The sequence below is a fragment of the Mus musculus genome, chromosome 19 (genome assembly GCF_000001635.26).
Source record: "Mus musculus strain C57BL/6J chromosome 19, GRCm38.p6 C57BL/6J".
NCBI classification, from domain to species: Eukaryota; Metazoa; Chordata; class Mammalia; order Rodentia; family Muridae; genus Mus; species Mus musculus.
Genome location: NC_000085.6, coordinates 18,564,847 through 18,585,998, shown reverse-complemented (window position 1 = coordinate 18,585,998; position 21,152 = coordinate 18,564,847). Strand labels below are relative to the sequence as shown.

Below are 21,152 nucleotides of genomic sequence, written 5' to 3'. Positions count from 1 at the left end.
GAACACTGGGGGCCGTGTTGTGGAATTTATGAGCAGGTTGTTTTGGTGTAAGTGTGACGGTGCTGTAAACCCCTCGTCTAAACCATTACTTACTATGAGGGCTGTTGGTTTTGTCTGCGGGCCATGCTGAAGGCTACGTGGGTGATGTGGCAGCCACAAGCTGTATGTTGCTGAGCCATACTTGATATTTTGTACTGCATAAATAGTAGAAACCTAGTGATAGCTGGTGCATGCTTGTAGAGCCTTCCTGACAGACAGTCGGACAGTAGCCCTCGATACCACTCTAGTGAACTCTGGGTAAACCTGTGAACAAGTGCACCGTTAATTAAGTACTGTAAAGTTACAAATGAAGTTATAAGGCAGGCGAGATGGCGGAGCAGGTAAAGGTGCTGCTGCCAGCCTGAGGGCCCGAGGACTTGAGTTCAGTCCCTAGGACCCACACAGTGGAACGAGGACCAGCTCTGGCCTTCTTGTGTGCAGTATGATGCAGGTGCCCACATGCATGCAAACAGGTGTAATTTTGAAATGAAATGGCAGAGCGACACAGCTGGTTTGAGGTTGTGCATGTGTTCATATGTGTGCAGATCATTGTCAACATGAGACAGCTCTGGCCCCCTCTGAGAGTGGTCACCTCTGAAGGAAGAGCTTAGTTCAAGAGGGTAGAACAGCATTGTGGAATACACGTCTGTATTGTTTTGTTCTTCAACAATGCAAATGTCTCCATGGGTTCTGATGTAAGTTTTAGCACAAAGACAAGGGAAAAATGAATGGAAGAGGGCTTACGGGGACAATGATTTGGGGAACAATGAGTTGCCTGTGAGTGGTATTGTTTTGCCATATGCTGATTTGCATACGAGGGCACCTGCAGATATAAAATATTAATCCCTTGGCATCCAACCCAATGGTCTTTTCTAATGGCCCTTGAGCTGAGGAAGAGGCAAAGGATGTGTTTGGTTGAAGCCCCAAAGCCTCCTGCTGAAAGCCACCTAATGCATGGCGTTGTGGCTGTGGCTTCCTAAATCTTAGGACTTACCTAGGGCCTGGTAATGGGCTCACCATGTGCAGTCCCTGGTGCCTGGAAGGGAAGAGCAGGTTGAATGGAGCAGCAGGCTCTCTGAGGAACCATGCCAGCCACATTCCTTCTGGGCCAGAATTGTTCTCCGGTAGCTTTGCCAAAGTGATCAGCTCACGACAGAGGACCAGCTGCTGGGTGCTGTTCTGCAGACACGTGACTTCTGTTTCCTGTGTTGGGAAGGTGCGAGGACAGACTTGAGAAACAATGAGAAGAAGCTGGCCTTGGACATGGCCACCAACGCTGCCTGTGCATCGCTCCTGAAGAAGAAGCAGCAGGGAACAGGTATTGTCTTAAATCCTTCTTGTGCTTATGATCAAGACTTTGCAAGGTTTTACTGCAAAGGGCGAGTTTCCCCCCATATGATAAATGATTCTCAATTTTGAATATATACCATTGGTCTAAATCAGATCTAAAGTAAAACGATAGTATCAAGCAAACCCATCTGAAGTCAGATGGAGCCTTTCATGTCGTCATTTCCTTTGCTCTTTGCTAATAATGGTATGCTTTCCAGCATGGCAGCATGGCTCTGTGAGTGACCGAAGGTAGATGTAACTAAAACTCACCACTCCATGATTACCTTGAGCTTTAGACTTAATGAACATAGCAATCAACCACACCTGAAGTTTTTCTAGGCTTTGCCAAAGACTGGAATCTATTCACAATATTGTGAATGGTTCTTCAAGTTTAGAAATGAGGTACAAATTCTTCAAGATTAAAATACAGATGTGGGAAGATAAATGTGAACGGAATGAAGGTTTTACATGGTGGTTGTTTCAAAAGAAAGAAAGGGATTGTCTTTGTTGTTCTGTGTTATAAAAAAATTCTCTGTTATAAAAAAAAAGAAAACATTTAATTGGGGGGCTTCTTACAGTTTCAGAAGAGTCCATGATCATGATTATGTTGGCAGGGAACATAGTCACAGGCAGGAAAACGTGGTGCTAGAGATGTAGCCGGGAGCTTTGAGTCCTATTCTACAGTAAGCAGAGAGAGAAAGACAGACAAATAGACATATGTACATACAGACAGACACAGACTCAGCCTAGCATAGGCTTTTGAAACCGCAGTGCCCACAGCCAGCAACACACCTCTTCCAAGAAGGGCACACCTCCTAATACTTTGCAAGCAGCAACCAAGCACACAGTGTATTAGCCATTCATCATGTGGGTTGGGTGATGTGAGGGTTGGGGGATATGATTCTCATTCGGACCACCACAGGGTTTAAAATGCAAGCCATGTGTCCCTACACAGAGGCCAGCTCTTTGCTGCCCTCGCTGCTGTCCTGTGACTGTGTGCTTTACCTTCTCGGTCACATTCACCTCACCTTTCTCTCTCTCCATCACTGTGCCTTTCTCCCTCCCACCCAGTCATCCTTATTCCCTGGCCTGTGTCAAAACCCCGAGTTTAGTCCCCTGCCTGAGCCTGAGAAACAGTAAGCGTTCTCCTTGTCTTTGGGGTTTAGGAGAACCTCCTAAATTATCCTCCTTGCCCATTGCTAAGTCCCATCATACATAAGCCTGCCCATGAGCCCGCTGCCCCTTTGTATTGCCTTCCACTTCAGTTCACCCACAGTGGAAACCAGCCTGGAGCTTGGTGCTTTAACCATGGTTAATACTCATCAGAAGAACTGGTGTTTCTCTAAAGACAGTCATTTATTGATGTGAGCTCTGGAGGGAATGACAAAGTGTTTGTTAGCTTAGCTGGTGCTGCCCAGACACTGCGTGGGACAAAAAGTAGAAACCATGTTTGTTAGTGGGTGGGTGGCTTTTGCTTGAGGTTGACCTCCCAGTCCGTCCTGTCCAGTTGGGTGAGGAAGGAAGGCTGTGGCCTAACTTCCTTTCTTTGCCACTGACTTCCTGTTGCTAGACTCCAGCCTTCAAGGAGACTCTACTGCACTGTAAGGTTCCTTACGTGCTAAAGGTTCTCGTTCTCTGTCTCTCGTGCTTGGTCCTGACCAGCAAGTTGTCTGCAATAGGATCTTTGCTTTCTAGCTTGATAGGGTTCTAGGTCCATCTTCGTATGGTCCCCAGACAGAGCAGGTCATATTTCCAGGGAAGTCTGGGCTCTGCTAGTGAGAGACCTGGATTTGGCTGCCATCAATTGAATTCTAACAGTGTTTGCTCTCGAATTACATTTTCCTTCTCAGGAAATTTGTTACTGTAAGAATTTGATGAACACAGCCGAAGAGGCAGCAGTTAGATTAGCCATCTTCCCTTTGACCCCTGTGCAAGATTGTTTTAGTTAGCATTTGATAGAGTCCAGATTTTCATTGATTTTTTAATTTTTTCTAAATTTCAGCCTCTTGCTACTTCTTAAAGTTACTTTTTCCTGAAATGAAACGGAAGCATCTGTATCCTCACCCCCTCTCCCTCATTGCTCACCTTTCTGTGTCCTGCCTTCAGGGACCGCACAGGCTGTGCGCTGACTGACATGGAGTGGCTGCTGATACTCCGTGTTGGCCGCGGTGCCTGTGGCTGGTGGCTTTGTGCTGGGGTTGGACAGGTGGGGTTGGACATTGCCAGCGACTTGGCAGCCCCTCGCAGTGAGGCTCTGCAGGTTGGAAAGTAGTGATGGGAAGGGTCACAGAGAGCGCATAATCCCTGGATCAGGGAGGATTGTGGTTCCTTTCTTTCTTTTTTTTCTTTTTTTAATTTTGTAATTATATTTAGGTATAGAAAACTTAGTGTACATTTAACCCAATTTAGTGGCAAGTTCTTTAGCCTTTGCGTTTTCCAGCTTGGCAATGCGAGCCACAGACTTAGGACCCAGGACATTGCCTCCCCAGTGGTGACAGATCTCGTCATATCTGTCATTATAATTGGTCCTAATGGCTTCCACCAGCTTAGCCAGAGCACCCTTGTCTTCCGAGTTAACCTGTGTGAAAGCAACTGTGGTGCATGTCTTCCTGTGGACCAGGTGCCCCAGCCTGGCCTTTCCCTTGATGATGCAGTAGGGCACCCCCATCTTTCGACACAGGCAGGTAGGAAAACCACCAGCTCAATGTGGTCACCAGCTGAGCCTTCTTGTTCTCCACCAAGGTGGTGACTGTATTGACTCCTGCTTGGAGGACAGGTGGTCTCTTAGTTGGGATGTCCCCTTTGCCAGCAGCTTTCTTCTCAGCACGGGCCAGTAGCCTTTGCTTCTTCTCTTGCTTTGTCTCTGGCCTGTACTTGTGGGCAAGCTTAAGCAGCTGAGTAGCTGTCTGCCTGTCCAGGGCCTGGGTGAACTGGTTAATGGCAGGAGGGACTTTGAGCCGCTTGTAGAGGATGGCTCTTTGCCGCTGCAGCCTGATGTAGCGGGCCCATTTGACAAAGTGCGATAGATGTCTTTTGGGCTGGATGTCCTGTCCAATGCCGAAGTTCTTAGGCCTCTTCTCGAACAGAGGGTTGACCACCTTCTTGGTCTCCTGCTTCTTGACGACGGCGGGGTCCGGGGCCACCTTCTTTCCCCTGGCCTTCTTCCCTTTGGGCATCTTGCTCTGCTGCTGGAGAGAAGAGGATCGTGTTTTCAATCACCAAAAGCACCGATGGTGCACAACAGTCTCAACCGTGTGTAAATCCTTTGTTTGTAATTTTCTTCCTTCCTGTCTTCTCCTTAGATGGGGCTCGAACGTTAAGCAACGCCGAGGACTACCTCGATGACGAAGACTCAGACTGATTCCCCCCGGGGCCGCTTTGATTGTTGCCTAAACTTCTTTTGCTTTTGCCATTCCGGAGCCTGGGTTGTTTGCCAGAAGAGTATTGATAACTGTTGCTTTTAAAGTCTGTATGAGCGCGACACTGCTGCACTGTGATCTGTGAGGAGTCGTTGTGAGGGTGGGTCATTCTCACCCACGCCTTGCCAATAAGTGAAGAGATACTTTGTTGTATAAAATACATATATGCTCACCAGGGTAAAATAAACGAAAAAAAATTATTTCTATTTATCAAGCTAAAGGAATTGTAATAGTTTTTTTTCTTTTAAAAAAAATCATTTTTTTAAGTTCTTTACCTCAAGGAATGAGATGTTTTGAGTGGGTTTTTCAAGGGGGAAATGGTTATTATAACAATAGACCAAAACTCTCAACAGAAAATTGTCAGCTCTTCTGACAAAAATAAACATTTAAAGAGATTTTATTATCTGTTTTTGTGCTATCACTCATTGCTGGTAAATAAAGCTTTCTATACTCAGGTAAGAACCGATTCGATGTTACTTTTAGATCACATTTGATATTGATTAGCACAGAAGAATCACAATGCTGTGTTCCTCTCACAGCTTCCTAGTTTTGTTTTGTTTTTTTTCCGAGACAATGTTTCTCTGTGTAGCCCTGGCTGTCCTGGAACTCACTCTGTAGACCAGGCTGGCCTCGAACTCAGAAATCCACCTGCCTCTGCCTCCCAAGTGCTGGGTTTAAAGGCGTGGGCCACCACCGCCTGGCTCACAGTTCAACACAGAACACAATTGCATATCTAAGAAAAGATAACACTTTAACAATTACGATATACTCAGAATTATATTCAGGGTAGTACCTAGACTGTAGAACCTCAGTGACCTCATTTCAGTTTGATTAAAGTGTGGAAGCTTAGAAAACCATGACTGTTTCTTTGTGAAAGCTGCCGTAATTTCCAGGGCGACGTTGTTAGGAAGCATGAACTTGACTCTCTCAGATAACATGTTTTCTCAGAACGCGTGTCTGCCTCACAAGGGTTTGGATTCCTTTGCTGAGTCAGGCTATACAGGAAGCCTTGGTGTGATACTTCATTAAAAGTTCTAATTTGTTGGGTCTTTTGGAGGGCAGTCATGCTAGGTCCCTTTTTGTGAGCCCTCCATAGCCTCAGGAAATAGCCTTGGGACCTCCCCTTGAGCTGGAACTCACTTTGGGCCTGTTGCTAGACCTTCTTTCCCTCAGGCTCCTTTCCATTTCTATCCCTGCAGTTCTTTCAGACAGAAACAGTTATGGGTCAGAGGTGTGACTGTGGGATGACAACCCCATGGCTCACTTGATGCCCTATCTTTCTGCTGGAGGTGGGCTCTATAAGTTCCCACTCCTTACTGTCGGGTATTTCATCAAGGGTCCCTCCCTATGAGTCTTAGGAGTCTTTTACCTCCCAGGTCTCTGGTGCATTCTGGGGGTGGGGGTGGGGTCCCCCCAGCCCCCTTATAGACCCAACAAGTAGCTGAAAGAGTCAGATGCAGATGTTTGAACCCAACCAATGGACAGAAGCAGCTGACCCTTGTTGAATTAGGGAAGGCTGAAAGAAGCTGAGAAGGGCGATTATGCAGGAGGACCAACAGTCTTAATCTGGACCCCGAGATCTTTCAAACACTAGACCACCAAACAGACAGCATACACCAGCTGATATGAGGCCCCTAACACACATACAGTAGAGGACTTCAAGGTCTGTGTTCATTCAGAGATGATGCATCTAACCCTCAAGAGACTGGAGGCCCCAGGGAGTTTAGAGGTCAGGTGGGATGGGGTGGTGGGGGCATCCACGTGGAGATGGGATGGGTTGGGGAGGAGGTATGGGGAGCAGTCGATGGGTGGATGGGGAGGGACAGGGAATGGAATATGGAGTGCAAAAAATGATTTACAAATAAAATTAAAAATTTTAAAAATATTCTAATTTTGTGTCACTGTGTTAAAAATGTCATGGTCTCAGTGTTTCTAGTTTCCCAGCCCTGGGCCCAGAAGTACATCTTTAAGAATTGACTGCTTATTTCAAAAGGCGTATTGGTCAAGAGAGGGAAATGTTGAAGAAGGAAGTGGACTAGCTCAGGAAATGAATAATGCCTGTGCAGGTGTGTCTTCTGCCTGTAGCTGGTTTTTCTCTCTGTAGGTCCCTTGAGAAAGGTGCCTGGAGGGACCAGTTTGAGGTCATTCAGATACCTCACCTAATTTAGTTGCAAATAACCTGTAAAAGCAATGACAGCAGAGACGGCCTCTGGGATTAATTAAGAGGCATATTGTCACCTCCAAATAGCTGCTGTGCTATTACATTGTTTCATTTTGGTTGGTTGAGACAGTCTCGCCAGGCTGTCCCTGACACTCACTGTGTAGCCCAAACTGTCCTCAAATCCTGCCCCTGCCTCCCAAGTGCTGGGGTTGTACTCGAGAGCCTCCACGCCTGGCTTGTTAATAAATCCAGTCGAGCTGCTTGCATTTCTCAATAAGCAAAATTGGAAAGATAGCAGTTCCTTCCAGAAGTGGTCTCTCTCCCCATAGAACTTGGAAGGGCTTTTCACTGGAACAGGCAGGGTGTGTGCCTCTCAGCACAAAGCAGGTCCTGAGATACTTCATTCTTCTGTCCTCTGCGAGCAAGGCAGTTAAGCAATCATTGACAGGGCGGAGACAATGAAGCATAAGCAATGGGGAGAGGGTCACGTTTAACTAGCTAGTACTACATAGGCACGCCAGCTGCCTCGTCCCTCCCTTTAACTCAGGTTTTCCCAGGAGCCCTGCACCACCCCGCATCCCACTCCTGCCGTTGCTGCCTGGGTGGGCAGGAACCCATGCAGACATTGTTGCTTGAGATCCCAACTTCAAGGTGATTGATTCCAGCTGATATATTCAACCTCTTCTCGGCTGTGTCCCTTGCCTTCCCCAGCTCCTGTGTGACAGCCACACAAACCCCACATGTTTCCGGGCCAGATTGGATCCATCTAGCAGAGCCAGCTCCCCCTTCATGCTATGTTCTGCCTTCCTGACGCGAGCTGACTGCAGTCCGTGACGCTGTTTCTCTTCTCCTTCCTGAAGCTTCTTTTGGAATGATTTAGCTGTGGTGAGGGTGAGAGCTGACTGGCAGAAGGACGGCACTGGGTGTCAAGTTTTGGAAGGAAGCCGAATCCCCCCTTGTGAGCCTAGCCTACAGAATTGTGGTGCTCCTCAGTTCACTGCCGCCTTTTCTAGTCCAGACAGTAAATCTAACCCTGCCCCAGGAGACTGAGAGTGAAATAAGACTCTAAACTCTCCAACCCCTAACTAAACGCCTGTAATTATGATAAAATTATAATAGGTGCTTTTAATTAATATTTGTATATTTATGTATTTAAGGTAAAGAATAATAGTGCGTGCTTGTGGCGCACGCGCACACACTCTCTCTCTCTCTCTCTCTCTCTCAACCTGTGAGAATCGAAAAGGTTGGCCAGTTATAGCTCTTAGGGCAGGAGAAAGGGTCACATGGAGAACTTGTGTGTGGCATCAAGTTTGGTGCAACTGTACAGCTTATTTAGCTGTGGTTGAATTGCCTGTCTAGCTGATTTGAGCTTTCTCTTGAGTTGCTCAATGCTGATCTCGGCAACTGAAAATCTGTTCTAGGAAGCCCCCACCACAGTGCACAAGGAGGCTTTGGCTGTATTCTGGAAATGACTGGCAGTTTGCTGTAACCTGAACTTCTGATAGTCACTGTGGCCTGTTCGGTGTGCAGTGACGCTGGGTCCGTTGCACCCCAAAAGCTTCATGCAAAGGGCTATCCTCCCTGTCAGGGCTTCCTGCTGGGCTTCAGCTGTTGCAGATGATTCGTTGCTGAGTGACCATGCTGCTAGTGTGTGTATTTCTTCAGTGAATCTTCACTGTACTGTCTAGTTTTATGTTAACTTGACACAGGCTGGAGTTATCACAGAGAAAGAAGCTTCAGTTGGGGAAATGCCTCCACGAGATCCAGCTGTAAGGCATTTTCTCAATTAGTGATCAAGAGGGGAGGTCCCCTTGTGGGTGGGGCCATCTCTGGGCTGGTAGTCTTGGGATCTATAAGAGAGCAAGCTGAGCAAGCCAGTAAAGAACATCCCTCCATGGCCTCTGCATCAGCTCCTGCTTCCTGACCTGCTTGAGTTCCAGTCCTGACTTCCTTGGTGATGAACAGCAGTATGGAAGTGTTAGCCGAATAAATCCTTTCCTCCCCATCTTGCTTCATGGTCATGATGTTTTGTCTAGGAATAGAAACCCTGACTAAGACAATTAGCCATGTTGTTATTACCCAGAGATGGAAGTGGAAATAATATTGAAAATGAAATTTCATATTTTAAATAGAAGAAAATGATAATTATTTGTTTTGAGACTAGCTGGTCTTCCCAAGGGCTGATATTAAAGGCGTGCATGCACAGATATTATATAGAACCCAGAGTTCTGACTTTGTTTTTGGGAAGAATGTGTGCTTTATGTCAGCCCATTTGCATCTGATTGTATTTCCCTACTGGCTAGTTTGTGGTAATTTTCTTTCAAGATTTTTATACTGCAAGTATGTATTTAATAGTAGTACTCAAGCAGAAATATGTTATTTAGCCAAATTTATAAGTATCTGGTTACTAAAATGTGAAGTTTTAGTGGAATAAAGATCTGGTGGCCCCTATTTTTGCAGCAAAAATAGCATAGGCAAACGGTTTTCTTAAGTGCAGGGAAAACTTCAAGCCACAAATTTATGGGTCTTTGTCTCCTTAGTTCTTAATAATATGCTTTTTTACATGTCTCTTCAATGACATCAAATTAAATAAAACTACCCTTTATTAAAGGCCTACTGATTTCTGTGGTAGACACTTTCACAGACATTGCATCATTATTTTTCCCATTTTTATTGCTTTTATTTTATTTTTAAACATTTGTTAGGATTTGAGTATTCTATATATGAACACCATTTCAACCAGATCTTCTTCCTCCTCCAGCTTCTTTATGCCCTTCCCCATGCCATGCTCCACCTTAACCTCATTGATCATTTCATTGATCAACTGCAGAAAACAAGCCTTAGCTTTGAGAGACTGTGGTGGTTTGCATAGGTTTGGGCCCCGTAGATGCATGTGCTTCGATGGTTAGCCATAGGGAGTGGCACTATTAGGAGGTATGGCCTTATTGGAGTCGGTGTGGTCTTACTGAAGGAAGTGTGTCACTGTGTAGTTAGGCTTTGAGGTTTCCTATGCTCAAGCTCTGCCAAGTGTAGAATGAGAGAGTTCCCTCCTGGCTGCCTGCAGAAGACACTCTCCTTCTGCCTTCAGATCTAGATGTAGATCTTGGCTTCTCCAGCACCAAGTTTGCCTGCATGCTGCCATGCTTCCCACCATTATGATAACAGACTAACCTCTGAAAGTGTAAGCCAGCCCTAACTATATGTTTTCCTTTATAAGAGTTGCCTTGGTCATGGTGTCTCTTCACAACAACAGAACTCTAAGATGGAAGCTGTGCTGTCAAGTTAAGGGGCTTGCTCAAAGTTATTCTGCTAGAGGGGAACACACAGGTCTGGCAGACAGATGAACCCAAGCACCTGACAGAGACTGACATCCATATTGTGTCAGAAAAGCCTGTGGAAACCTTGGTTCCTTTGAAACTGAAACCCTGGTGTAGGCATCTGAAGAATGCAGCCTGTCCTGCTCATCAGCCCCGTCTCTTCAAACAACCCAATGAATGTTAATAAAAGACACTTTTTTTTTCCTCTTCTGAAAATATGTAGGCAAAACTTTTTGGTTCCCAATTCCCAAATAAAATATGATTCAGTGACAGCTTCCCCAAATCTACTGTGTACAAGTGTGTGGAAATCCCACAGTTCTGTGTAACGTGAAAATCGTGGCAGTCTTGGAAGGGCCAAGGATTGCTGCTTATGGGCAGGCAGGAAGCTCCACATCCCAAGCCCTTTCACTGTTGTCCTTTGTGGGGGTCCTCAGTCTACAGGGCTTTCCCAGGATGCTCTGCCTTGGGCCTCTGCTTGCACTGTCTGCTGGGAGGACTCCTTGTTGTGGCTAGAAAGGAGAGCTGGGGCAACCCAAAGAGACGAGTTCGAAAGGCACAGAGAACTCCAAGGAAAGTGGGAGAGACACAAAGGGACGAGCAGCAAAGAGCTGGCCTCCTTTTGTAAGCTGCTCCTGATAGAAATCATCGGGGTGCTTCAAGACATGGTTAGAAGAGTGGGTAGGCTTTAGAGTCAAGTTCTGGGTTCGCGTTTCCTTTGCTGCTCATGACCAGGTGACCTTGGCTGAGTTTCTTAAACACTCTGATCCCCGCCTCCAAAAAAAAAACAAAAACAAAATAGCAGTACTGACTACTTAGAGCAGTGTGATTCTCAACCTTCCTCATGCTGTGGTGACCCCAGCCATTAAGATACTTTCATTGCTACTTCTTAACTGTAGGTTTGCTTCTGTTAGGAATTGTAATGATTCCAGGCTACCTGGTATGTGATCCTATTAAAAGATTGTTGGACCCCTCTGGGATGGTTGAGACCCACAGATTAAGAACCACTCCCCTGGAGTGTTAAGGCTTCAATAAATTGATACAAATGGTATTGAATAATGCGTGGCAGTGATTGCTTAATAAATGTTATTTATAAGCAAGGTAATAAAGATGTTTTCGTTAGAGACAAATGTGGGTATAAAAGGTACATCAGAGCCAGGCAGTGGTGGCGCACGCCTTTAATCCCAGCACTCAGGAGGCAGAGGCAGGTGGATTTCTGAGTTCGAGGCCAGCCTGGTCTACAAAGTGAGTTCCAGGACAACCAGGACTACACAGAGAAACCCTGTCTCAAAAAACCAAAAAAAAAAAAAAAAAAAAAAAAAAGCATCAGAGTTCTCCTGTCACCATCTAATATCCTCAGCCACTTTCAGCATAACTGGACCCTGCTGTTCCCTTCCAGTCATGAAGATGTGCTCTCATGTAGCAGTGGTTTGGAATATAGAGTTACTTTTGTTGAATTACAGGGGAAGGTTGCATAGCTTGAAAAGGTCTGATTAAAATCAAGCACCAGGAGTGGTTGTGTACATCTGTCATCCTAGCACTTGGGATGAAGAAGCAGGGAGGTCATAAGTTCAAGGACGTCTTTGATGATACAACTCAAGAACAACCTGGGTTACACAAGACCTTATGTCTCTATAGTAACGATAACTCAGAAGGGAACTGCGGGGAGTGTCTGTTCCACTTTGAGCTTTAGATGGTCACGGGGTGGGGTGGGGGTGGGGGTGGGGGTTGCAGCGTGATGGGCTTCAAAGATCATGGGTCCAAGGCTCAGCACATACTGACTTCAAGTTAAAGGCATTCTCCCTGCTCTAGGCATTTTTCCCTGAGGGGATTTCCAGGTGTTTTATATCCAGCCCTCTCTCCCCCCTTTTACCCCTTGTTCAAGAGCACTGTAGCCACAAGGGGAGCACAAATGGCCTGATCAACTCAACACCGATTGTTTTTTTAATCTCATCATAAACGCTGATGTGATTAGTATGGGAAGAAACTGAGATGCTGACCATAGTGACATCTGAGATGAGGGTAGGGATTCTCTGCATTTCCTAGCTCTCCATTGCTATGGTGACCTCTGTCAGGTGACTGGGAGTTGAGTGTCTTGTGTCCTCTCTTCCATTGTGTCGCAGACACTGCAATAACAGGGTCACTTGATCCTCAGCAGAGTGTCTGGTGACAGAGTATCAGCAACTGGCTTGTTTTTGTTTAAGGAATTTCTTCTTTTAAGTTGAGGAATAAGAATTAACTGTATGTGTTTATCTAGATAGTCCTTGCCATTTAGAGCACAGGAGACTCCCCAGAATGAACCCGTAGCTTGTAGAAAACGTTGTAAATATTGTGGCTGCTACATCTTCTTTTTAACTAAGAGCCCAGTAAGCTTTGTAATATCTTTAAATAAATATGAATTTATTCTTTTCCTCAGTCATTGCTAAGGTGCCTTGTTTATTTTTAATAACTTTCATATGTTTTTGCTACACTATTGATAATGATTTCACACCCATACATAAAATTTCATTATATTCAAATGAGTTTGTGGCTCTTTTCTGTTACCTACAATTGTGGTTTAAATTATAGCTATATATATCCAGTACTATTTAACTTCCTTTTATCGTATGTTTTATAATAAACTTTATTCTTATGGAAGTCATGGTCACTTGAGTAGAGTTTTAAAAATATTTTTGTTTATCTTTGAATTTTGTAATTGTATACCACATATCACTTGGTAGTATATATATATATCTCCATCTCTACACTCTCATTCCCCTCTGAGGTCTCCCACCTCTATTTTTAATTTTTTTTAACACTGGGTGCTGCCTTTGGGAATGTTGACTGACCTTGGGCAGTTTTAGGCAGGTAATAGTTGCTGTTAGTTGATGATTGCTGACAGTTGTGCCATGGACAAAGGACAGCATTTCAGAACTTTGCCCCTCGTCTTCCAGCTCTTACATATGTTCGCCCCCTAACTGGAGATGTTCTTTGATCCGTGGAAGTGGGGCAGTTCTTTTTTTTTTTTTTTTTTTTTTTTTTTTTTTTTTTTTTTTGGTTTTTCGAGACAGGGTTTCTCTGTATAGCCCTGACTGTCCTGGAACTCACTCTGTAGACCAGGCTGGCCTCGAACTCAGAAATCTGCCTGCCTCTGCCTCTGCCTCTGCCTCCTGGGTGCTGGACTAAAGGCGTGCGCCACCACGCCCAGTGGGACAGTTCTTATAGGTTGATCCACAGCTGAGCACTCACAGTTACTCTTAGCATGTTGGGCAGTTAGGAGCATCTGTACTCAACGCTGCCTGCTGCAAAAAGAAGCTTCTCCGACCAGAAGTGAGAGCAGCACACGTTTATGGGTATAAACATAAATGTTTATCAGGCTGTTTGACAACACGTGATTTCCCTGACATGTTGCCTGGCCTCATCAAGCTTCTTTATGGCACCTTTGTACAAACTTCAGTGGCTCCATAACTCTTGTATTCATCAAACCTACAAAATGAATACTTATGGATCTCTGCTGGCCCAGAACAAACTCTTATTTCTCCTTAATAGCACTAATCGCGTTAACATTTACAGCCATGTAGTCCATATCTGTCACGTCTTCAACTTTGTAAGGGCCTACATTCCTTTCCCCACCAAACGGAGTGGTGGGGTTTTTAACGTCTGTCCTAGTTAGGGTTTCTGATGCTGTGAAGGAACACCGTGACTGAAGCAACTTGGAGGGGACACTTCCATGTCACTGTTCATCATCAAAGGAAGTCAGGACAGGAACCTGGAAGCAGGAGCTGATGTAGAGGCCATGGACGGATGCTGCTTACTGCCTTGCTCAAGATGGCTGGCTCAGTCTGTTTTCTTATAAAACCCAGGACATCAGCCCAGGGATGGCACCACCCACAGTTTTCTGGGCTCTTCCACATAAATCACTAATTAAGAAAATTCCCCACAGGCTTTCCTACAGCCAGATCTTATGGAGACATTTTCTATTTGTTTGTTTGTTTGTTTATTTATTTATTTATTTATTATATGTAAGTACACTGTAGCTGTCTTCGGAGACATTTTCTTTCTTTCTATTTATTTATTTATTTATTTATTTATTTATTATATGTAAGTACACTGTAGCTGTCTTCAGACACACCAGAAGAGGGCATCAGATTTCACTACGGATGGTTATGAGCCACCATGTGGTTGCTGAGATTTGAACTCACGACCTTTGGAAGAACAGTCAGCGCTCTTAACCGCTGAGCCATCTCACCAGCCCATGGAGACAGTTTCTTAATCCAAGTGTCTTCCTCTCGCATGACCGTAGCTTGTGTCAACTTGACATAAATCTAGGCAGAACTCCCTTCTGTCCTGTCGTCTGCTCTTCCTCACTGTAAATCTGGGTAAGCAGAATGCGCGGTAGCCAAAGCTAAGCTAAGCTGCCTTGAAATTTTGTCTACCAAGTAAGTTACCCATTAGTTTGCAATTTAGCATCACTCCAATTTTTTGAGCCCAGGCTGGATGTAATTTGTTTTAAGCAAGCAACAGTGTGATGCAGCAGGAGGGGCTGCCTTGGCAGGCTCATGCTGGAGCACCCTCACTAACCCCCCCCCCCCCATGTCCTCCCCCTGCCCCATGTATCAACCATATGATAGGTCTAGTATAAAAATGAGTTTATTTGGCACGTGGCAAGGGGGTCTGGGGAAGGGAGTAGAGGCAGAGAAAGAAAGATGCAGAGAAGGATAGAAATAAAGAGAAGAGAGAAAGCTGTTGGGAAAGAGAGAGAGAGAGCAAGCTTTTATATGTGAGCCAGGTTGGTATCTAGTTGTTGCTAGGTAACTGTTGGGCTGAGCCTAGAGGAAATGTTAACAGTGCAGTCAGTTTTTTTTTTTTTTTTGTCAGAATTTATTTTGTTTTTGTTTTTTTGTTTTGTTTTGTTTTGTTTGTTTGTCTCTTTGAAACGAGATTTCTCAGTGTCGCCTTGGCTGTCCTAGAACTTGCTCTGAAGACCAGGCTGACCTTGAACTCAAGATCCACTTGCCTCTGCCTCCTGAGTGCTGGGATTAAAGGCATGTGCCACTACTTTCCAGCCATCATTTCAATTCTTGATACAGTCCTTGCTGTGAAACTTTCTGAGCACAGGATTAATATCTGCATCCCTTCCTGTTAGTATTCTAATCTTTCAATTGCCCACTAAAGCCACCCATTAAGCTCTTCTTAATATCACTAGTGAGTCTCTAGCCCGCAACTCAAAATTGTCCCACATTCTTCTACAAACCATTTCTAAAGCCCCGAAAATCACAGGGTATGATATATCACAGCAACAACACTGTTTCTTTCAGGCTACCATTTTTTTTATTTATTAATTTTAGTTTTGCTCTTCCTCCCAATTCCTCCCATAACCACCTTCTTCCACCTCTCCCCAACTTTGTGTCCTCTTGTCAAAACAACTATAATCCAATTTGTGCTGCACATATAAACTCCTGGGTGTGGGACAATCCATTTTAATATGGGTGACCTAGTAGGGGCCACACCCTGAAAGAAAACCAACTTTTCTCCAGAAGCCAAGGACTGTGGGTAGATTGTCAGGTGAGGAGTAGAGACCTGTGAACTCTTTCTGCTATGCTAGAATAGTGACTTAGTTGATCTTGGGCAAGCAACTAGAGCTGACCTGAGTTCATGAGTACAGTTGTTCTGTTGTGTCTAGAGAACAGTTAAACTATGGTCCTTTCCAATCTCTACCTCTTATTTTCTTTGATTCTCTGATGCCAATTTAAGACACAAAACTGCCTGGTGTTCTTCTGTCTTCTTTCTGGTAAGAGCCAGTGGTCGCAATAGTTCAGAGAATGGTGGCTAGTGTAGTAAACACTTCAGAAGTGGGGCTGGATTTTAGACAGGCCCAAATTACCATTTCACTTGGGAAAAGTAGAGATTAATTCTTACTCTCTTGAGTCTCTGATGACTTTCGGGACATGCTTCACTGGTAGACAGCAATGATGTGGGCCTCTGGGAACTAGGGCTATGTTATATGAAGTCAGCCAGCTTCTGCTCAGGTCTCTTGGAACCTAGTAGGCAGGGAACCAGAGTAGCCCCCTGGGGAGGACACCAGCCTGTAGCTGAAAGCTGTTGGTCATCTCCCTCTGACAGCTAGGACAAGCATGTCCTAAGTCCAGAAGGGAGCCATCTTGGATTCAGATCCTTCAACCCTTGAGAAATCACCTTAGCTGATACTTGAAGTGGTGTGAATACTCAGGCAATCTTTTACTGTAATCTTGATCTGCAAAACCGTGAGTGAAATAAAATTGCCATATTTAAGCCACCAACTCTTATGGTTATTTGATATCTGTTATGTGTGTCACATAACTACATTTCCCATGCTACTTAATTCTCACAATAACCCTAGGAGTGATGTGCTATTATGTCATTTTGATGGTAATGAACTTGACCCAAAGGTGTTAATTTGCCCAAATGACTAGCTAGCCAGGGTGATGGGAACTGAGTCAAGCTTTGATTGTAGCTCACATCAAACTTTTGAGCTAAGCTGCAAATCAATTGTACTATTTGAGTTTCAGTTTACACAAAAATACAAACTTGCCAAAGGTCATGAGTCTTTCAGAAGTCAGATTGCCTGTTTTTAATCTTCAGATCACAGAGTTTTATAAACCACTGAGACATTTTGGAGATACCCAGCGTGTAAGCTGTCCCCCCTTTCCCTGTATTAATGGAATGGTTACTGGTCTCTGATAGCCACTCAGATCACTTGAGTAACGCACAGAGACGTTTTAAGAGGTAAGAAATGAAACAGAAGCCACAAGTTGCACAACTGCCCCCAGAAGCCATCCTGGCTGTCAAGACTGCCTAAGCCCAAAGGATCTGCATTTGCAGCATAAGCTTTTAGCACCAGCTTATTTACCTTTAGTTCAAGACAAATGCTCAAATGCTTTCTAGTAATTGCAAAGGACTCTTACCACTTAGAGATACGATTCTCGACTGTCCGGCTTTCCTCCTTCTCATACAATTCTGATGTCTCTACATAGACCTTGCCCCTTTCCTTTTGCCCGAAATCCACACTTTGGCAAACCTCCATGCCCCTTAGCACCCTCCCCTAGTGACCTTAGTTGAGACATGTCATCGTTCTCATGAGTGTGAGTCCCATGCTCCAGGAAGCCAATACACCAGCCCCGTTTTTTGGTCACAGCTGCCTTCTATTTGGTGGGTGGAATTTAATGGTGGGAAAAAGCAAGGCATAACAATGAGACATTACACTGAAGGTTTGCCTAGTTTTCTGGGGCATGATTTTTCATAGCTCAGAGGCTGTGAAAATGAGGCCACATTGTTTGCTCTTCAGACTGGCAGTGGCTGCGGTCCCAGTATGCTAGCACATGTCTCTTCTCTGTGAATGTGTACTCCAGTTATTCTTCTGCATGACCACCTGTGGGGCAATGGGCTATGCACAGAGAGCCTGGTCTCCAGTTGAGCATAGGTCTTGAACCCCCGGTGGGATTGGTGGGTGGTAATTTCCACCTACATGGGACAGAAGGCATTCAATCAAGTCTCCTGGACCCCTGGCTCCTGTCAAAGTTACTGTCCCCACAGCCCCCACAGGAGAGGCGCGTGGTTATCTGTCACGTAGACAATGTCCCAAGCTTGTGGCATTCTGGCTAGACTCCTCCCCACAGTTACCTAACAACAGGAAGATAGCCCAGCCTACTATAAGAGAGACTGCTTGGCCCCACCTCTCTCTCTCTTTAAGCTTTCACCTTTCTTATTCTCTAGCTCTCTTTCTCTTTCCCTTCTCCCCTCTCTCCATGTGGCCATGCCCGGTCTCTCTCTCTCTTTCTACCTTCTCTCTTTTCCCCTGCCTTTCTACAAAAAAGCTCTAAAACCATAGACTAGCTCTGATCATGAAGGCCCACCATGCTTGAACAATGGGATAGGCTTTCTCCTAACGAGCTGCGTATAAGTGCCCGCCAGAAGGCCTTCCTACGCTGCAGCCATGGACTGGACTAAGGACTCTCGCCTGAGTGGGAACCATCCAGCGCCCCCCCTCTCCCCCTGCCCTCTCCTGTCTTCCTCCCTGGGTGGAGTGCCACCCCTGCGTCCACCGCCGAGAGCACCAGAACTCTGATGGGACACGGGTTCTTACCCACTTCCCTCTTTCTCTTACCCACGGCCCCTTAACCACCTTTCTCTTTCTTTTGAGGAAAGCAGTAAACTGTACTTGGCCTCACCACAATGGCTTCTACTTAAATTAATCATTTTTTTCAAGGTTCTGTTTCCAAATATGTATTGATAGTTGGGATTTTAAAATATGACTGGGTTACAGGGAAGGCACGGTTCTGCCCTTACCAAGGTTTGTGGATAACTGAGACTTTTTCAGATGAGTATACTGACTTGAGTTAGCAAGTATCAGATGACTCTATTTTAGCCCTTGAGGTTCTCTGTAATTATGGCTATTCAGGTGAGTGTAGACTAAACATTGGTTAAGCCTTTGCCAGATAGAGGGTGGGAGCAACACAACAGGTGAATCTTCCTAGCAGCCTGGAAGCCAGTCCTGGCTGCCTTTGAATGAAAACATAGAACTCTCAGCTTTTCCAGTCCCACATCTGCCTGGATACTGCCTAGGTATGTGGCCTAGAGACTGTTTCTGTGATATTTTGCTGAAGAACATGGCTGATTTTTGTCATTGTTAGAATAGTCTGCCTGAGGCTAAGGAGAAATGATTTAGATTAATTGCACTGATAAAGGAAGTCCCAAAACAGCCTGGTACAAATTCTGTTGTGTGGTTATTAAGGTTCACTTTTATGAAGAGTGTTTTAATGAAAAGGAGCACACTGAGAAAGGAAAATATAAAATGTATGGTAATAAAGGGGCACCAGGAAGTGAAATGAAGCTGAATCCTATGTTCAAGGAGATAAACAAATTAAGAGAGGGCTGACTTTGGGGCAAGAGCCCAACCAGCTAACCTTAGGTCCAAGCATGGTGGTACACACCTTTAATCCCAGGAGAGAGAGGCAAGCAGACCTCTTGAGTTCAAAGCCAGCCTGTGAAGAGCAAATTCGAAGTAGAGAAAAAGCTTAAGTCCAGGCCTAGTGGTACAAACCTTTGACCTCAGCATTCAGTAGACAGAGCCATGCAGCTCTGTGAGTTCAAGGTCAACAGAGAAAGTTCCAGGATAGCCAAGGTTAGTTAGTGAAGGAGTTGGAAAACAGAAAGCAAGGGTACCATGTTTCAGTCCCAGCAAGCAGTAGAACGCTGCAACTTTGGCCATGTGGCTCTGGCTTTAGAGTCAAGAATAGAAGGGTCTACTAGGACAATTCATGCTGGTGAGCTGGAGCTAAGAAATTAGCAGTGATTAAGAGAGTAAATGTATTTTGTAGTATGCCATGGCCCCCATAGACTTGTTTAAACAAGTCAGAGTGGAACATAGTGGTTTGAATATGCTTGGCCCAGGGAGTGGCACTATTTGGAGGTGTGGCCTTGTTGGAAGTTTGTCACTGTGCATGTGGGCTTTAAAACCCTCTTCCTAGCTGCCTAGAGGCTAGTCTTCTCCCGTTTGCCTTTGGATGAAGATGTAGAACTCTCAGCTCCTCCAGCCTCACATTGGCTTGGACACTGCTGTGCTGCCTCCTTGATAATAATGGACTGGAACTCTGAACCTGTAAGCCAGCCCGGACTAAATGTTGTGCTTAGAAGAGTTGCCTTTGTCTTGGTGTCTCTTCACAACAGTAAAATCCTAACTATGACAGTGTGTATGTGTGTGTGTGTGTGTGTGTGTGTAGTGAGACAGAAAGTGAAGACAGAGGGAGCAAAGAGACCACCTGAGAACCAAGAGGACCAAGAGACCAAGAGAGCATGGAGACAGAATGGATGAATTATATAGGAGTCAGGGAAGGGAAGACTGAGAGAAGGGAAGGCTGGAAATGTTTAGGGTAGCATGTGTGACATGAGGTACATCAGCTAGGATCACTCTGTAAGAGGTACTCACCATTCTGAGAACCAGGCAGCAGCATCTGATTTTTTTTTTCTTGCCCCCAAGTTCACTTGTAAAAACAGCATAGGACACTGGCCATCTGCAAATAGTGTGTAGGAAGCTGTGTCACAGCAGTCTTTCTGTCTTCACATTGGCAGGAGCCTTTTCTATGGGGCCTTCACAGAGGCCTGAGCACCTTTGGGAGCCTGAGCTGGAGATGAAGCCTGGGCCTTACCTGGAGCTGCAGCCTCTGCCTTGGTTTAAACCTTGAGCTTGGGTTGGCAGAGTCTTGGCCATGTAGCTTCGACTCCTCTTCTCAAGCGATGAAATCCAGACTGCCGAGTTTGTGGCTGGAGTCCTTTGGCATCTTGGACTTGATGGGCTTAGGTTTAACAAGGGCCTTGATGGCCTGAGGCTTCACCAGGGCCTTGGTGGCCTCTGTGTGTGTGCTCACTGCCATTGCATTGTTGGCCTGCACCTTCTTCAGGCCTTTCTTATGTTTCTTGGCAAAGGCAAGGTTCCTCAGGAACTTGGGGTTCAACCCCCTTAAGAGATTTGTATCTCTGTGACCAGACTTTCTTGATGCCATTTCTGTGCCATTTGTAGGATTGGTTGTGTGGTGTGGTCCTTGGACTTGGCCACATCTTCATAGTAACCTCCAGCTCCTTCAGTGGCATTTATACCTTAAATAGGCACCCGAGGTATCCGTTTGTCCTGAGTTTGCAACCTAACAGTAAATTTCCTGGGGGCTTTTCATGGGAATAATAACACATTTTCTTCCCATTGTGACACATGTGGATAAGACTCAACAGGAAAGCACACCCACAGCCAACTTTTTGTCACCTCCCACATTATCTCTCAGGGATCTTTCCTTCCTCTACCCATGAACCACATTAAATGGAGGTGATGGTTTTATATAACGCTCAATAGTCCCAGCTAATTTATATACAATGAAATATTTA

At 45.2% G+C, this 21,152-nt stretch overlaps 1 protein-coding gene and 1 pseudogene across 1 annotated transcript in view; one reads left to right on the top strand and one right to left on the bottom strand.

Moving 5' to 3' along the window:
* Positions 1–5,635, top strand: part of Ostf1 (osteoclast stimulating factor 1) — a 51,450-nt gene extending 45,815 nt beyond the window's left edge. The window contains exons 9-10 of the mRNA NM_017375.3: positions 1,256–1,357; positions 4,671–5,635. Of these exons, the coding sequence (NP_059071.1) occupies positions 1,256–1,357; positions 4,671–4,729 (161 nt within the window). The 3' untranslated portion in view covers positions 4,730–5,635. The remainder of the gene's footprint in view (positions 1–1,255; positions 1,358–4,670) is intronic.
* Rpl29-ps6 (ribosomal protein L29, pseudogene 6) lies at positions 20,244–20,861 on the bottom strand (annotated as a pseudogene).